The sequence below is a fragment of the Kryptolebias marmoratus genome, linkage group LG20, assembly GCF_001649575.2.
Source record: "Kryptolebias marmoratus isolate JLee-2015 linkage group LG20, ASM164957v2, whole genome shotgun sequence".
In the NCBI taxonomy this organism is placed as follows: Eukaryota; Metazoa; Chordata; class Actinopteri; order Cyprinodontiformes; family Rivulidae; genus Kryptolebias; species Kryptolebias marmoratus.
In genome coordinates this window covers 13,129,971-13,148,474 of record NC_051449.1, presented here as the reverse complement: position 1 = coordinate 13,148,474, position 18,504 = coordinate 13,129,971, and the positions used below count along the sequence as shown (strand labels likewise).

At 41.1% G+C, this 18,504-nt stretch overlaps 1 protein-coding gene across 1 annotated transcript in view; it reads right to left on the bottom strand.

The window, feature by feature from the left end:
* Positions 1-2,252: 2,252 nt before the first annotated feature.
* Positions 2,253-18,504, bottom strand: part of ece2a (endothelin converting enzyme 2a) — a 77,673-nt gene continuing 61,421 nt past the window's right edge. The window contains exon 4 of the mRNA XM_017422162.3: positions 2,253-5,875. Coding sequence (XP_017277651.2) covers positions 5,585-5,875 — 291 coding nt within the window. The 3' untranslated portion in view covers positions 2,253-5,584. The remainder of the gene's footprint in view (positions 5,876-18,504) is intronic.

Here is an 18,504-nt window from a genome sequence, read left to right as displayed (position 1 = left end):
GATGTGGAAGGCCAGAACCGGAATAACATATTTAGTCAGGTATTGTGTCATCTTGGCTGACCCTGTCATGTGTGTATGTTGATGTACATACATTAAACTTGTACACTAGTCACTACTAACAGTTGTGATGCAGTTTCATAATGACGATATAGATAAACAAAGTCAGATTTGTATTATAACTGAGCACTTTCCATACTATTCATGCCTAAATCTAACTGTTCACAGCTGAAAAGTGTCATTACTTTTCACTGATTATCCCCAGAGTTTTTGAGTATTGCAGTTGATGACACTCAAATTCACGTCAGCACCAATCCATCCACTACCCTCCCTGCTCTCTCCCTGGTCAACTGTCAGCAGGATATAAAAGCATGGACGTCAAACTCAACAACAACAAAAAAAACTCTTGGTTGTTGCCCCAAAGACACTGATCAGGAAGGTTGGAGACGTTCTTCTGGATATAGATGGGTGTTTGGAACCTTGGTGTTATCCTGGACTCCACGCTCTCCCTTGAATCCCAGATCAAATCTTTCTGCCCTTTTCACATAATCATAATCATCTCAAGACTCCAGGCATCAGCCCCAGACTGTGGCAGAAACTCTTCTTCATGCCTTCATCACATCCCATTTGAACTACTGCAATGGAGTCTTGTTTGAGAGCAAAGTAAGCTAATAAAGCTCCTGATAGACTTCAGTATGATCAAAGTTGTCCTCAGTACCTCTCTGACCTCTTTCACTCTTACACTACATCCCAGAACCTCAGGTCTTCTAATGCTGGACTGCTCTCCAGCTGCTCTCCATCCCTCACACCAGGATACAATCGTTTAGTGACAGAGATAATCAAGCCGCAGTCCCAACCCTCTGGATTGCTCTCCCTACTGACATTCACAATGAGTCATGGCAATAATATTAATAAAAAAACCTAAAATGTTATTTATTCATTAAAACAAATTAACTTCTTTTTTTCTTCATTGGTCCCTGAACTGACTCTTTGTTGGACTTCTTGCTCATTTTATCATTTTTAGTTAGTCTTTTATTTTATTTAGTCTGATCCCCTATGTAAAATGTCCTTAGGTTTCATGAAGTGTATTATATAAATTTTATTTGTATTGTTATTATTATTACTATTATTATAAATATATATATATATAAAAGTATTGGATATTTTTAGGACCCAACAGTTTTACATTAGGAGAAAGAAAAATCCCTGTTCCAGTTTATGAAACCATCTCATAACATTTCATTCTTCCAATCATATCGATGGAAACACATTGTGGACAAAAACCTTATGAGATACATCATAGAGGAATTCAGATTTTTGTTTTATCATTTGATAGGATTTGCCAATAATAAAACATAAGCACTCCTCTGAATGAAATCAGGTCATCTCTGACTGCTTCCCTCTGATACTGACAGTCAGCCTTCAGCTTTGGTTGTCGGAGGGCACGTCACTGTTAGTTGGAGCTCACCTGGCAGATGGTCAGAGCATGCGGGCCACGCTGAGGTCGGCACAAATATGCTTGTGGACGCCTCCCCAGTGAGCCGTCTACTGTGCGACGGCAGACAGACGGGATGGAGACAAGTATCACCAACATGCTGGATGCAGAGAGCCAAACAGAGCAAAAACACAGACAGAACACTGGAAATGGTGTTGTAACCTCTGCTGTCGCCGCTCACGTACACAAACACAACATTTGCTCCACCCTGAAAGGGACCTTCCATTAATATTCCTCCTTCTGTTACATAAGTCTGCTATTGAATATACAGTATTATCCCATTAAGGTGCCATAAGAGACACTAGGTAGATCTGCACCGGTGTTTCTTTTTGCCCACACTTTATCCCATGCAACAGCAGTTTACCGCCATCATTTCTGTACTCATCTAAAGCCAAAGATTTTCAAAGATTTGGTGATTTTTTAAACACATTTCATATTGCACTATGGCAGTTCGAGTACTTTTGGGAAAGGTTTAAAAAGCAACTCCTAGTGCAAAAACAATATTTTAGAAATTAGATCACTTTGGGGGTTAAACTTGAAAGTGAATGTCCTTGAACTGTAGGAAGTAAAACCTTCCAAATTTAGGATTATAGCAACACAAAAGGACCATTTGAGACTGAAAAGTGCTAAAACTGAGTGAAACTCAAGAAAATTATAAAAAAAAATGTTTTAATTAATAAAGCATGTGACATATTTTTACCAGAACGCCACAATAAAAGCACAAACCTTAAAATGCAAAGGGCAAGAACTGTAAAGCAAAAACAAACGACAAGCTGAGTGTTGTTGAGTGAGTCGACAGATCAGCTTTAATACCGTACAAACACTATTTTAGTAGAATAAGCTCTTGCTGCTTCTGTTAAAGGATGCAGTCAACCTTTCTGAGTTGCATGATTGGCCACATAACATGCATAAAACAAATCATTCGGAGCCACATGATGCTTCCAGAGGACAGGGGGGGGGGGGGGGTAGAGGCTGAGAGGAGTGATGCAGAAAGGTAAAGAGAGACAGAGAATCATTGAGCATGCAGTAGATTAGTGCTGTTGCTGCCCTTGGGCGATGGAGCATAGAGGACAATTAGCAGCAGGAGAAAAAATATTTAGGCTCTGTTTTCTCACACAGATATGCGCACACAACCACGGAAAAAATGCAAGATCAGGTGGAAAAACAAGCAAGCAAACAAAGAAAAAACCCTCTGTCTGATAGACAAGATTTATGTTTAAATGACTAAACCTCTCCTGTAGCGAGGCTTGTGCGGTTACATAACCTAAGTCCAGTCAAGTTAAATCTCACAGCGGGGTCTCTGCCACTGCACATCAGCCAGTCCCGCTGAGACGGCTGCAAACGAAATATAAATGCCTTCTGACTTTTAATATATTCATATCAGGGCCGAGCAGAAACCGAAGTGAGATGAAAACTACATACGAATAAGAAAGAAAGTGTCAGCGCTTCAGAGGCAGGGAGGGGGGGCAGAAAAACTCTCGGTGTGTAGGGACACATCCAGCTTCCATCCACCCACAGAGTAATGAATCCATCAAATGTTTTCATGTCCCTGTGCAGCGACGAGGCTGCAGCCCTGTCCGGTCGATATGAAAGCCGTGGCTGTTTAGGACTTACATAAGCACCCTCCTGTTTCCACCCTCCCGGGTCAAATAGGTGCCAGTCTGTTCCTGAACCCTCCTGCTAAAGTAGTCAGGACTTTACACCTATTTGTCACCACGGAAACCAGATAGTAGCCAGAGAACCATCCTGCGTTGTGTACATGTTGGAACAGGACTCAAAAGCATCCAAGGTATAGTAGTAACGTTACAAACACACAGAGGGAAACATTTCAAGGGTTTATTTCTTCCTCTACAGCCATTTATACTTTCAGGAACATTTCTTGGGAATAAAATCTCATCTCAGTGGTAAATATTTTACTATTTAATCCTGGAAAGATGGAGTTTCTCCTCTCACCACAGAATCCCCCCTCCCCCGAACAGCTAAACCAGGACATTGTGGCTATGAAGTCGTAGCCACAATAACAATAAAAAAAACTTACATTCTTAATTTGTTGTACACATATTGTGCAGCTGTTACCACATCAAATATTACTGTCAGTACAGATAGTTTAAAGGTTACAGGTTAAAGGGCTAGTACAGATCTTTTGAGGAGGGGTAAAGTTCCGAACAAACAATATCTTACCTGTTGTAAACAGCTCTATGAATGACCCCAGTTTGGAGAAATGGAGTTTAAGTCTGACTGGACTGATGAGCTAATGATTAGACTGAGTGTGGCTTAGACTAATGCTGCTAGAAATGGGCATTTTTAACAAAAACACTTGGGATTTGTCGGTAAATATTCTTTTTTTTTTTTGACTATTTAACAAACCCCTCAATCTCGTCTTGTCCCCCACCAGCCACCACTACAAACACCGTGCAGCGATAGAATTTTACTCTTATTTGCAAGCACAAATAGTAGCAGCAGCTAGCTGTAGCACTTCTGGCAGGAAAAAAATCAAAATTTTACAGTGAAACTGATGACAATGTAAACATTTATAAAACAACATCAGCATAAACTGCAATGAAAGCTGGTTTTCAGTTTTTTTAGTTTAAAAATTAGCGCTACAGAAAATGTCAAGATCTTGAAGCAGTCAGTTCTACCACAAGTGAGGGAACTTATTTTACTCAGGATGATTACTCAAGCCAAAACACACCCACTGTGTGGTGACTCTGTTTTGGTAACACCAAAGTTAAAGTTGACCAAACTATCATGTTGCTCCAGGAGAAAACTGTGAGAAGGCAGAGGAGCCATCTGAAAAATCACAATCTCTCTCTCTCTCTCTCTCTCTCTCTCTCTCTCTCTCTCTCTCTCTCTCTCTCTCTATCTCTCTCTCTCTCCAAGTTATAAAAATAGGCGGTAATTAGATCTCAGTGGAGAATTAAAAATAAATGATTTCTACTTTATTAATATGGTTCCCCTCCAGTCAGAAGTCTTCCTGGCTGTCTGCACGCACGTCGCCTCTCTCTATTCAAGCGGCAGAAAGCTCAGGACCTGAGCCTCATATCAAGTGTTCTCAACAAAATAACACGCAGGGCGGGCTTGTGTGTGTGTGTAGAAACGCTGCCTGACAGGAGTGTGAAACATGGCGTGTCGTTATTAGCAGCTTTTGTAGGGAATCTGAAGCAGACTGCAACAGAACCGAGACAAGATGGGGGGTGGGGGTGGGGACATTGTCAGACATACTGATAAACTTAAACAGTGACTTAACATGCACGCCGGTGCAGCGCGTCTAGACGTGTCAGTCTGTCTTGCAAGCTGCTTGAAGCTGACACTCAAACTGCACGACGGACCTACAGACTCCTGATCTGTCCTCAGATTCTTTAACATTTTACTAAAATGTGTGTGGGGCAAAAAGAAAGACATTAAGTATGAGCAAAGCTAATAGTAGTACTGACAGAAAACTGTGACACAGACAGGAGGGGAAGCACTATGAGTCATAGTTAACCAAATCTGTCTCACTGCTTGTCGACTGCGGGCTGTGTTTTCCTCCACTTTCACAGACCTGAGTGTTATTATTGTCACATTTCTTCACTGTATGGGTGAAAACAACCTGTCAGCAGCAACCAGCATGCTAAAAACAAAGATTTGTGTCGAGCTGTAGGACTGTGGGCTGAACAACAATGAAGACGGACATGCTTCCAGCTGCCAATTTACTGGAGATCATTACCATGAAAGATACACTAACACTTTTAGTTTCTACACAATATTAATTCTGTTGCCATTTATGATTTCTTCCGCCTGTGCCTTTCTTTCTCCTCACTTTAGGTGTCCAAACAACTACTAAAAATCTGAGTAATGTTTAAAATTATTGAAATATTTAAACTAGCTAATCAGATTGTTAAAATATTTGGATTTACAAAAGATTTATTCTGGTTAAAAACTGTAATTTTACAACATAATTATTTATAGTATAAAACATAGTAACAGTAAAAGCTGGGATATTGTAGAAATGTTTAAGGCTGAGAAGTAAGATTCTGTCAATATAGATCCTTTTTCTAAAGGTAGTCCTGAAGATAATGCATTCCTGAGATTACTTTACATATCCCAGTCACTTTATAAGTCAATATTAGCCAGGAAGTCCTCCTTATCTTCATTTTGTGCGCTGGACGCGTTGGCAGGAGGAGGTTCTGGTTCCTCCACTAGCTTTTTTTCCAGAGCTGCATCTTCTGAGCTGAGCGCCTCTCCTTTGGTCATCACAAACAGGAAGTATTCGAAGCCTTCTCCGTAACTGTGCTGCTCGATCGACCAGTTGTACTCGCGGCGAGCGTAGAGACGTTTCCTGAAGAAGGGCTGGGCGAATGTGATGGAGACGAAGCGACCTCCGGGTCTCAGGCAGCGACTGATCTGAGAAGCAAACAACAAGAGGAAGAGAATTAGGAGACTTTACCTAACAGTGCACTGGTAACCAGGCGAAATCAGACCTGACTATGTCTTTTCCTGGACTACCAAAATATTCAGGGATGAAAATAAAGTGTGTATTTGAGCTGTATCCTTGTGTCTTAACCAACATCTAATTTGACGTATTAGTAGCTGAGAGTCACCTCTATCACATATTCTGAGCTCAGACTGAGTTCTGAAGATCTTTGCTTAAAAGTTTAGCGTGCGAGGTGGTGGGCAATATGCATTCCTAAAAGTAATGGTAGTCTCATTAGATAAGCAAACGTGATAGTTTTATAACATCACAACGAGAAGACAGCTAACATGAACATGAGAAGAAAATAAGAAACTTTTAAGAAATGAAGTGGATAAACTATGGTTTGAACATGCTTTGCCGGCAATTATAGTTGAACATTTCACTGGTCAGTAAAAAAATTGATTTAATAAAATACAAGCAAATTTTAGAACCAGCGAACAGGCTATCTGTAGAATGCTTAAAATGAAAACAGAATGGCTACTCCAGCAGAATAATAATAATAATTAATTTCCAAATTTCTCAATCAGCTGTCGTTGAAGGTTTTTGAACAGCTCCGTGATCTAAACAATACACAAAATCTAAAAAGAAAACCACCAAAGATCAGTGTCTACAAGGCAGCAACTGGGCATGTTATTAGTAATAGGTATTTAACACACTTCTCTGCAAGTGTTTACAGAGACATTTACTTATGCTGTATCTTTTGCAAGGTGCAACTCAAGGTTGAGCTTGTAATCGCCCACTTGTTGTGGGATTATAAAACCTCTGAGGTAACCTGTTATCATCAGAGACCGTCAGTGCTTTAAAATACGACCTCGGTCAGGATAAATCACAGTTTTCTCCAAGGTAAGGTTGTGTGACGAACAAATGCCATTCAAACCTGAGTCATACTTGCGACTCGTTATTCTTTTTGACATTAAATCAACATAGTGCCTCTTTTGTGCATCTGTAAAACACTAAATGATCTCCAAGAGTCACCTCTCCACACAGTGACGTGACACCTCCGTCGCTAATCGCCTCAGTCCACGGCGCCGCACACAATGTGACAGCACAAAAACACACGCAGGAGCTTCTTGAGTCGACTCTGGAGCTCAGGAAAACAAGACTGCATTAAATACACACACACACACACATGCATAGTAAGAAACCTGACAGAAACAAAAATTTAATCAGACTTTGGCAGTAAGGATCTCTATAGACAGAAGTGTGTGGGAGTGAGGGGACAGAATATGCAGAACACTAAGTTGTGTGCAACAAAGTTTTTTTGTCTTCTATAAACAGTTTTCACACATAAACTGCAGCCAACGTCCACAGAGACAGATCAGGACATCATCTCAAGACGTTCTGTTAAACGTGAGCTAAACAACAGGAGGGTGTCCGTGTAAGATGCTCTCCCAGCACCAGATACTGGAGGCTGAGTACAGCACACTGGAGGCAGGGCACGGTACATCCAGTAAGGTGCGGGATAAGCAGGGTTTGGTTCGATACCCTTTAAGACTGGGTTTCAAACCGGTCTTAAAAATACTACAAGAGTGGAAATCAGTAAATAGATTTAGCACACGCTCAATAACAGTGATACAGCTTCAGATTATTATTCTCTTTATTCTCAGAGGATAACAGAAATTTATCACCTACTTTAATGAATATGAACAATGTCTGGGAAGACTTATTTTTTTCAGCATTTTTATTCACATGCAATTTTTTTTTCTTGTTAATTTTTGAACTAGTCATGGCTGCAAAAAGCCGCTAAAGATGCCTGACAGCAGTAAGAATCCATTATCATAAGAATTTGATTGCAACATTAATATTTAATTGACTTTTTCTTAACATCATAATTAATGAAGCTTTGATAACACTGATATCATATCACCTTTTGTATTTATTTAGCTTAAGAAAAATGCAAAAAAAAATATTCCAAATGAAGATAATGAAGCAAAATGCACTGCACATTTATAATCAGAGACCTCTGTTTTCTGAAGAAATTGTTGTTTCAGGTTTGGATAGCAGGCTGCAGTGACAACAGGTTATTAGGAATGTTTTTTTAATTAACGATATTAGGCTCCATGACTTTAATGACTCTTCTTCACTTATGTTTGCTGGCTAATTCGGAAGCTTTAAAACCATTGCTGAATTTACTTAAACCAAGGAGTAAAGTCTTTCGACATTCATGGAGGAGTTTAAGTATGTAATTAGACCCAACAAACAGTCTCTCTGATCGGAGCAGAGGAGAACATCCTAAATAGTTTAAGCAAACTGGTTGTCAGCTTTGTGCTTTAGGTCTGTGTTGCTAATTATATGGTCTTTAACTGGTAAACTACCAGGTCCTGATTATCAGTGGGTCTGCTTATTTGCGCCTTTATGCTATTTTGTGCAGTTTATAATTTGCAATAATACTACTACTAATTTGACCATTTTAGTAAGTCTGTACCTTGGCACTGTTCATACTAAGTATAAAATGTGATTCAATAGAACAGACTGAGTTACTTCATAAAGCCAAGATGTCATACAAAGGACATGACTGCATGGTCTTCATACCTGAGCTCACGTGTGAAGCAATCCCTCCTCCCCCATCCCTCCATCCCCTTCCCTTCCTTTATGGGCCTTTGGAGAGAAGAGCCTCTCTGAGAGGAGCACGTGTATCTTGCTTTTTTTCAAGTGATTCATATCCAGCAGCACGCAGGCCCAACATGAATTATTTACCCTCCACTGTGACATGGGCGAAAAGCAAGGAAGCAAGAGGAAGGGTAGAAAAGTTCTTAGAAAAATGTCTCTAATCCAAAGAAACATGAAAGCGAAAGTGCAAGTTTACTATTAGGGAGATGCGATTGGAGTTGCAAACAGTTTTAGGCAATTTATTTGAATTTCAAACACGTTTCAAACCTAAAAAACACCACAAAGTCCTGCAGTTCACACGGAGGCCTGCAAGAGCTTCAGTGAATCAGCAAGGCGAAACGAGCGTTAAACTATACCATCCCAACTTCAGTCATTATTCATGGCAGTGATGTGTATGCACTCCTCTTCAATGTAACTTACGTCACAGGAGCGTGGAGGACTGATGTCACTGGAACCCAAGAAGACATTCAATATGGTAAACAAGTCTATCGGCTAGAAACAGTGTTAAAAAAACAAAATACTGTTTAGCCTTAAAGACAAAAAACATAGACCCTGATTTGCCAAAGGAGCAAAATAGATTCTGTGCTCCTCTCTAATTCACAAAGCCCTCACAAAGGGAAATATGTGCCTCAAAATGTGCTGCCAATCAAATAGCATATCTCTGTGCTGGTGCAGTTTGCCCACATTTAAATGAGGTTTTATGCATGAATTTAGAGAAAAAACTGCCCACGTTTAGGAAGACTTAAGCCAGGTCAAAAAGCACATGATTCTGCTTTTTGCAGCACTGTTTCCTGAAAGCTGCAGGTGCTGTTGTCTCTGGGGAAGAAACTGAGGAAGAGGAGTAATTTGTGGCACTGCTGCCTTTACAAGAAGAAATAAGACACAACAGGAGAAGTATAATTCATCCTCTCTTCAAGTGATGCACTGAGGTATCCTGACTTTCCCCGTGGGGGTAGGAAGGAGGTGCAGTGAGCACCACTTTGTCCAGGTTAGAAACCAAAGACTATTTTTGAATTTAATAGGTAAAAAAACGAGGATGCAATGATGGACAAGAAAGCCCAAAACCTTACTTTTTGAGATAGAAATGCTATCTTAAACATGATTCTTCCCTGATATTGTAAAATGCAGTTTTAAGGAGTGCCCTGGAGCTCACTAAAAGAAAACAATTTCCTCTTTCTCTCTGTCACTTTTGAGCCTGTTGTGTTAGCTGCATATGTCAATATTTAGATTGTTCAGCAAGGACAATTGTGATCTGATGGAAAAAGAGTGCAAATTGCTTATACCTGCCAACATAAATCGACGTGTTTGAATTTGCATATAACTAACAGATTTGTGAATATGATGCTGAGTATGGGAAAATAGTGGGAGCAAATGATGCACCAAAGTTGGAACAAAAAAACATATGCTGTTCATTTTTAGTGAATCGAGTCTGAAAAAGAAATGAAATTTTAAAAAGTGCAGAGCAGTAGTATTTTAAATTAAAACACTGAAGCAACGAAACAGCTCTCATAAAAACAGAACTGCAATCCAGCCACCCCATGACCTAAACTGGGTCATGTGGTTCCTTTCAAAGAACTAAGGAAGCTGCTGTGTGAACGCTCAGCTCCTCACACGGTACTGAAACACATACCCAACATCCACACATACACAAACACAGCATCAAGGCCTTTTCTGAATTATTCAGCGTGGTGTCGGAAGCTTGTGTCGAAGTGACCCCACCTGTCTTTAGTGCAATGCAACAAAGAGGAAATATGAGATCTGGAGTTCAGTTCCACAGAAGAATTCCTGGGTAATCCCTCTGATACTTCAGCATAAATTAAACTTTCAAGGAGAAGGTTTAACTTTGTCCTCCCTCTCCACAAGAAGGACATTAGTGAATTACATTTGGTCTACCCACAGCACTTGAACATAAACCTTACTGTTAAAGGCTGCTCTTCATCACACAGCTCTCCAGCAGTAATAACCAATAATGTTCACCAGGTGCAGAAATTCCTGCATCACACAGACATTTTTAACCGCGGCTCTTTTGATGACATTTGGTGTTTGTCAGTTTAAAGTCCTCAGAGGATGCGTCCTGCTGACTTCAGTGATAAATTTACCTCAAGAACCAATGGGAGCTTTTATTCTTTTTATTTATCCTGTGTACTTCATAAGCAACCACCTGCCAGGCAGAATAATTAAAACAGGGTGGAAGTGACAAATTCTTCGATTAGCCACTTGAGGCTGGATCTAAAAGACGTTAAGGCCCATGTTAAAATGACTCATTTTATTGCAGTTTAGAGCTAAAATGTCTCTTTAAGACAACAGGAAGTGATTGACTGATTTTTAATACAAAGCAATAGTTAGGATCTGCTGACGAAGGGTTCTGTGGAAAGGGTATGTACACTTGATATCTCACCTGCTGTAGATAACGTTTTGATTAGCCTCAGTTTAGAGAAATAGTTTTATTTTGAAAAGACTGACAAGCTAACAACTAGCCAGAGCTGGGTTACAACCAGATCAAACTGCTACCATCATAAAACAACTTAACTAACCAGTATTGTAACATAAGGCAGGTTAATGTCCATTTTTTATTCAAAATTAGTACATGGAAATACCATAAGATCAGCTAAATGTAACCGTACCAAATATTTAATGGCTCCTCTGAACACCAGTAGTTTCCTCAAACTCTTCCTGTAGCTCATCGACAGGCTAACAGGATAACTCTATATGTCAGCCCGTCCCCGCCTGACCCGCCTGACCTTTCTACATCAGTCAGAGAAAAGATAAAGTCTCAGTTCAGGAAGAATGACATTTCATCTACTCATGCTGCTTCTCCAGGTGTGTGTCCTTAATTTCGTCTTTTCACCACTCTGACTCTCTGTTCCCAGTGAATCGTAGCGTTACAGTTTATCCTCTGCTGTCTCCATTCTGTCCTCTGTGAGCTCAGGTTCGCCTGGCGATACTGTACGGTACACGAGAAAACTTATCGTGTGCGTTGGTTAGATGAAGGCAGAGCGGTGGGCGGTCACTGCAGCGCCATCTCACTCAGCCTGACACTCGGGTTGCATAATCTGGGTTCATCTTAGATTGCAGAGGTAAGACAGTGGGCGCAGAAGCAACAATCTTTTAGCAGTATTTCAACATTTGATAAGATTGATATGAAAACAATTAACTAATCAGTCAGAATATAAAGATGTTATAAAACATCCTGCAGAACATCCAAAAACAATCAATCATATAAAAGACGAAGAACAAACCTTGACATATGAAGTTGCTGTTGCAAAAGTTTTCCTGATTTTGTTTGACCCCGCAAAACATAAATTCCTTATTAAAATGGTTTAAAAGACCTACAAAACTCAACCCAGTTACTGTTTAGCTCCAATTTCAAATTTCAAAAAGAGAGTAACTTTATTTGCATTTACTGATATTAGAGTAAATCTGATTCTCTGTAATGGAGGAAACGGTTATTGGAACTAACCTGCATAAAATGTAATAAACTGAACAGAATATGAGCTGTTTGCTGCCATGCATAATGCTATAAAATAACCTATATTGTAAACTGACACTGTTTAAATAATCTTCGTTGATTAAATGAACACAGAAAGTGTACACAAACAAACACTATTAGCAAAAAGATGGGACAAAGTATAATATGATACAAATCGGATAAGATGACAACAAAAAGATGTTAATTAGCAGTTATTTTGAGCTTCAAAAGACCCAAATGCACCACAGTAGGTTGATTAATATACATAATGTGGGAATAGAGCTCTTGAAAACAGAACGTTTAAAGAAAAAAGAATCAGTTTTTTTATCTGCTCATCTCTAAAAGACTCTGGCTTTCAGTGCATAAAAACAAGGGTGGGGTTCTGTCTGAACACACCCCCACTTCCCCGTGGGTGAGGCAGAGCTGATCAGTGGGAGGAAGCAACAGCAGAGTGCTATCTCCGGACAGCAGACCTGTACAGAGCAGACCGCCTCTCACAGAGATGCTTCACACCCACAGAAACGCGCCTAAAAGTGCACGAGCGTGCAAATTCCTAAAGTGGGGCGAAGAAGTACAGAAGCGAGGAGGTGTGCTTTCTTTTTTGTATTTGGGTCAAGTTTTCACACCACATTTTATCAGTTCTCTGCCGTGTTTTCAGAGCGTGTTGACTGCTATCATGTAGCCCCGCCCCTCCCCTTCCTCGAAGCACTGTGCCGCCTCCCCCCCCTGTTTCCATCTCACCTCACCCGTAGCCTGCCAGCCAAGCATGTGGATGGCAAAAAACGTGTAAATGTCTGGAGGAGATGAAGAAACAAAGACGGGGAGAATGATGGAGAACAGGAGAGGAGTGAAAACAAGGGGTGGAGGTGAGGTGGGGGGGCTTATCGTAGGCCTGCGAACAAAGCAAATCTGCTCTTCTGCTCCTCTCTCTAATGTGTGCAACATTCTGCTTTGTTTCCTTCATCCATCCATCCCTGTTTCAGCCCCTTTTTTTCCTTCACCTGGTCCCTTAAAGGGGCCGATGCTAAAAGGAGCCATCTGCCCCTGAAGAAGCTTCATTTTGTGCATCGGCAAGTACAAATTCCATGTTATAAATTTAGAAATGTGCTGCACAAGTAAGATGTCTTTCTCAAGAAAAGGTCTTAATAAATGGACTTGAATTTCTAAAGAGAAGATATAAAACACCTGCGACACTGTCGAGTGCAAAACAAAGCTGTTTTCCTGCTGGAAGACGTTCGGGGCTTGGAGAAGTGATGAATTATATGCAAAACGTGAGCGTGCTGGATTTCCTGCCTCCCCCNNGCCTCCCACTTCCTTCTGCCCACCCACCTTTCCTCCCCCGAATTTCCCCTCCTCAACCCTTCTCCTCCTCCCGCTGACTAAACAGATAAATTATACATCAGAAACCTTCCCTCCTTTGCTCGTCTCTCCTCCCCACGCCTATTAACCTCCGCCTTTCCCAGCTGAGCTGGAGCGCATGCAGAAGCATGAAGCTCGCGACGTTTTGGCAAGAAACGAATTCATGATGGCGATTTTTAGGCTCTCGTCTGAGTCCAAAAGAGGTTTAAAAAAACAAAAACAACTGGGCTTCTATTCTGCAGCTGAAGATGTTTCGCTTCTCATCCGAGGAGCTTGATCAATTCAAAAAGGAGAGAGTGTGAAGTTCAAGCTTTTAAAACTGAGGTATTAAGTAATTTCACATGCAGATTACACTCACTCTCTGCACAATAGAGGCTCGATAGGGTCTTTGTTTGCCTGGCTCACAAATGGGCCACTTTGTTCACATGAACGAAGGTGATGATTAGAGTGAAAATGATCAGGCTTAACTCTCCATCTGAAAGCTGAAATCTGAAACCTCCTTTGTTTCCTTCACTCAAACCATTTGTCTTCTCGGTCCAAAACATGAACATTTTGGTCCTCGAACGAGTGTCCCTTATCCTTGAGGTGTAGGTGCACAGCTCTCGTCTGAGAAATGTCCGAGGAGCGGGTCGTTTGGACTCGTGGAGGCTTGTAGGCGACATCATTTCGCTTTGCGCACGAGCAAAACTTTTCTTCTCCCATCTCACGTTGCCATGTAGACAAAAGTTTAGCACTGGTCACAGCAGCATATGTAGGTCAAAATGGGACATGGCTAAAAACATAAAACAAAAAATAACAACAACGACAAACAAAACAAACAAACAAAAAAAAACACCATGCAGCTCAACAGTGACGCTCACGCCCTCATAAGACACGGAGAGGAAAGAGAAAGTTCAGCTAACGAGCAAAATGAGCAAACAGGTCAACCAACACAAAAAACCTTCTCAATGTTCGCCGTGGAAATAAGCAGACTAGTAAAGATTTTAGGTTTTCTCCCTCCAGTGCTGACAAACTCAACGTTAGAGGTGTTGCTCAGCAGGTTTATCAGTGGTGTGACTTTAGGTGAGCGGGACAGTTTAACGGTACTAGTTTGGACAATGTGTGTGTTTTTGAACTGGGTCCCTGCTGGTGCATTTACACAGCATCCTGTTCAACAGGGAGAATGTGTGGAACCTCATGTCTTCAGGCTCATTTCAAACACCAGATTTAAGCTGTGTGTGTGTGAGAGGTGGGTCCGTCCAAGTGCAAAAACCCCTGTCTGACGGATCAGCATCTCCATATTCAGCCACCTCGATCTCCCCTCGTGGCAACAGAGCGAGCTAAAATTAAAATCTCTCTTTTCTTCAAAATTAGCCGTCGCTTGCTTTTATCTCCTCCCACCCCCCCACACACACTTTTTCTCTCCCACTCCCCCTTTTGCCGTCTCCTCACGCTTTGTGCCTCCCCTTTGCCATTGGGGACCAGAAAGAGGTTTGCTTTAATTACTGAACTACTTTTCACACTGCTGGAGAAAGACACAAACACACTTCAGACGCCCACGCGTGCCCACTGTCACGCTCCCAGCACTGCCTCTCGTGCATTTACTCCCCAGCACGTATATGTGTGTACGTGTCTTTTTCATTTCACAAAGATGGCGTCAGAGATGCCTCCTTTGCGAGCCGTGGTCAAATAGGCTGAATTAATTAAACAATGTTTGCTATTCTGGAGTCAGGATGATGAAAGAAAATTATGCAGACTTCATGAAAAACTTTGTCCTGGGTGGGAAGGCACGGAGTCAGCGAATGTGTAATTAATCAGCTCATCTGCCTTTCAGAGCAGTTTTTAAAAGGTGGGTAAACTCGGAGGAATTAGGGCTGCGGAGAAACTGGAGCAAAACGTGAGCTCCTGGCAGACTGACACGATTGGAAAAGCGAGCAAGGAGAGTGAGGGGAGAAGGTCTTCCCCTGTTTTTATTCCGACTCGCTTCGTTTTTATTTTCTTTCATGCCTGCGTTCCCTAAATTCCGAGCCACTTTTTAAAAGCCGGCTACAATTAACAACGAGTAATTTATTTTGATTTAAATATGTGATGAAACATGAGCTCGTGCGAAGCATACATCCTTCATCTTTAAGAAACAGACATCCTTCATCTTTAAGAAATAGACATCTATTTAAGTTGATCATGAAAAGGACCAAAGAAGATTTCTGAGGACATCAAAAATAGAGCTACTGATGCTCATCGGGCTGATAGCCTTTCAAAAACATCTCTTCAGAGCTTAAACTTCACTGACACACAAACAGACTGAGGGGAAACTCGGGTTCTTTGTGGGAGTGTTTTACCAACAAACATCACTCTAAAAATAGCTGCCAGGGCCACAAAAAAACCAGGAGAGCAACTAAAAGCCTCTTTTAGATTCACTAAAGCTGATGTTCATAAATCCACCCTCACAAAAACACCGAGCAGTAATAGCGTGCAAGGCAGGGCTATAAGGAGAGATCCGCACTGCAGCTCACCTCCAGTTTGTCAAGTGCCCCTGGCCCAGAGCAGAACTTTTTTTGTTGTTTAAATCAAAACATTTTTGGGGGGTAAAACAAGACTTTTCTCCAGCCTAGGAGTTTTGGTCCATCTGTTTAAGATGGTAGTAGTCCTGTACTTAAAGCCTTTTCTGGTGCATCTGGGCCTGAATGCCTTTACAACATCCATCAGAATTTATATATTGCTGTCTTTTGATCTTTCGCAATGAGTGCTTCTAGTTTTGTAAAGCTTTCAGTCACCACTGCAACTACCAACTAAGTTCGACCTGGATCAGGATACCGTAGTGATGCTAAATAGCTGCCCTGTTTAGCAGCACTTACCTGTTTCTTCTCACACACGGCAGCCAATACGTTACTACTTTAATTAACCATTTGTTCTTGCCGCAAGCCGCCAGATGGCAAAGCACGAGCTAAACAAGCCTGAGACTTACTGTGCTCAGATCAGGAGCCAAAGCGAAACAACTGCATCAATAAAGCGCGTTTCTATCCTTTTTAATGGCGAGCCAGAGATAAAGAGCTTGGCAGCAGCTGGAAAAGGAGGGAGACTCAGCATAAAGGCAGAGCAAGACGGAAAAATGGGCCAATGTGCCTGGCTGCCGAACGGGCCTCCCGCGGGACGGGGGAGAGGGACAGGACAGCCCGGTAGAAGTTCTCATAGCCCACTAACACAGTCCGGTCTGTTTAATGGGCCAGTAGCACAGAGAACCCACTGAAAACTGGAGTCAGCAGAACGCAGGAGTGGGAACCTGCACTGACTTGATTCTTCCGTTGCTCTGAGGCAGCAACACACAGATACGGTAATATTGACTTATAAGGCACATCTCAAAAAAGTGGGTACAGGAACATCGTTACCACTGTGAAACATCCCGTCTTCTTTTAACATCAGTCTGTAAATATCTGGAATGTGAAGAGAGCAGCTGCTGGAGGTTTTAGAGGGAATGTTGTCCCATTCTCATCTGAAGGAGGATTCTAGCTGTTCAACAGTCCTGAGTTTTGGCTGGATTTTTTGTTACATGATGCACCAAATGTTTTCAGTTGTTGAGAGGTCTAGACTGCAGGAAGTCCACTTCAGCACCTGGACTCTTCTGCTACAAAGCCACTCTGTAGTAATGGCTGCAGTTTGTGGTTTTAGCATTGTCTTGCTGAAATATGAATTGGTATAAATCGCAAAGTTGTCCAGACAAGAATAAAAGAGCGGCAAAGATTTAAAAGCATTTACTGTAGAAGCCAGAATAGCTAATAACAAAGTCAAAACATGAATGTTACCTTTTTTTTAAAAAAAAATCAAACCTATTGCTTTTAATAACCACCTTTATGAATGCAGTTAGTGCAGCAAAACAAATTCTATCCTCTTTTGCAGCTTTTGTTAATATTATGCCCTACAGAGCTCTAAATAAAAATGTGAGCACTGTTTTAATCCTATGAAAGAAGCAACAAACGGAAAACGCATCTTGATTTTTCACAAAAATAGGGAGTGTGAAGCTGCTGCCTCTGCTCCCGGTGAGGCTAAAGTCACGTGATTTGATTTATTCACGTTGTTTGATTCCTCTTAGTGGATGTGTAAATTCTCCTTGATGATTTATTGACACATCCCAAACACAGGTTACTGAAAGCCCTGTCCTGAGAGGATGAGGAGTAAAGCCTAACAAACCTGATGAACGAAACCACCATCATTTACGATTGTCGGACACATCAAACTGGTCAGTTCATCAGGTTTGACTTGAAGCCACTGGAGCACTTATGTACTTCATAACAGTGCTGCGTCTTTTAAAGATCCATAAAACCACATCTGACATAAAACAAAACTGTGGAGAAGTGCTGCCGGTGTCAGTTTTTCTTTAGGAAACTTCAGCACAGCACAGGACTGCTGCAGGCGTGGGCAGGCCAGTTTCCATAACAACAGGAAGGAAAAATACTTCAAAATCCAAACAACTTCAGCCTGTTTATTCTAGAGGTTCGGGTGCAGGAAAGCCAGTATGTATGGTTATTTATTTGTAGTGACGTATTACCAGGCACACAAATATACCTGCAGTCCAAGCTGAAGACGTTCAAGAAGTGAAACTTTTGTCACACACAGAGAGCTGCACTTCCCTTTCATTTTACTGATCGTCCTGGAGTGTCACTGCAGTAGTAGGAGCGTGAACACATTCAGTGCAAGAGTAAATCAGTGCTTGATGCTCAGTTTTTACACAAAACGTCACATAAATAATTGAAAAGTCTGGGATTCCTTGAAGCATGCTGCCTTTCATGCCACAGTTTTAAACTAGGGTCGTCTTTTGTTGAGAAATGACAGAGTTGTAGCCGCTTTGAGCCAGCCTTTAAAGTGATATTATGGACAATACTGTGATATCTTGCTAGCCTTGAATGATCCGTTAGCGCTTGGAGTACAGGTGCTGGTCATAAAATTAGAATATCATGAAAAAGTAGATTGATTTCAGTAATTCCATTTAAAAAATGAAACTTGTATATTATATTCATACATTACATACAAACTCATATATTTCAAATGTTTATTTCGTTTAATTTTGATGATTACAAATGACAACAAATGAAAATCTCAAATTCATCATATCAGAAAATTAGAATATTACTGAAGACCAATAAAAAC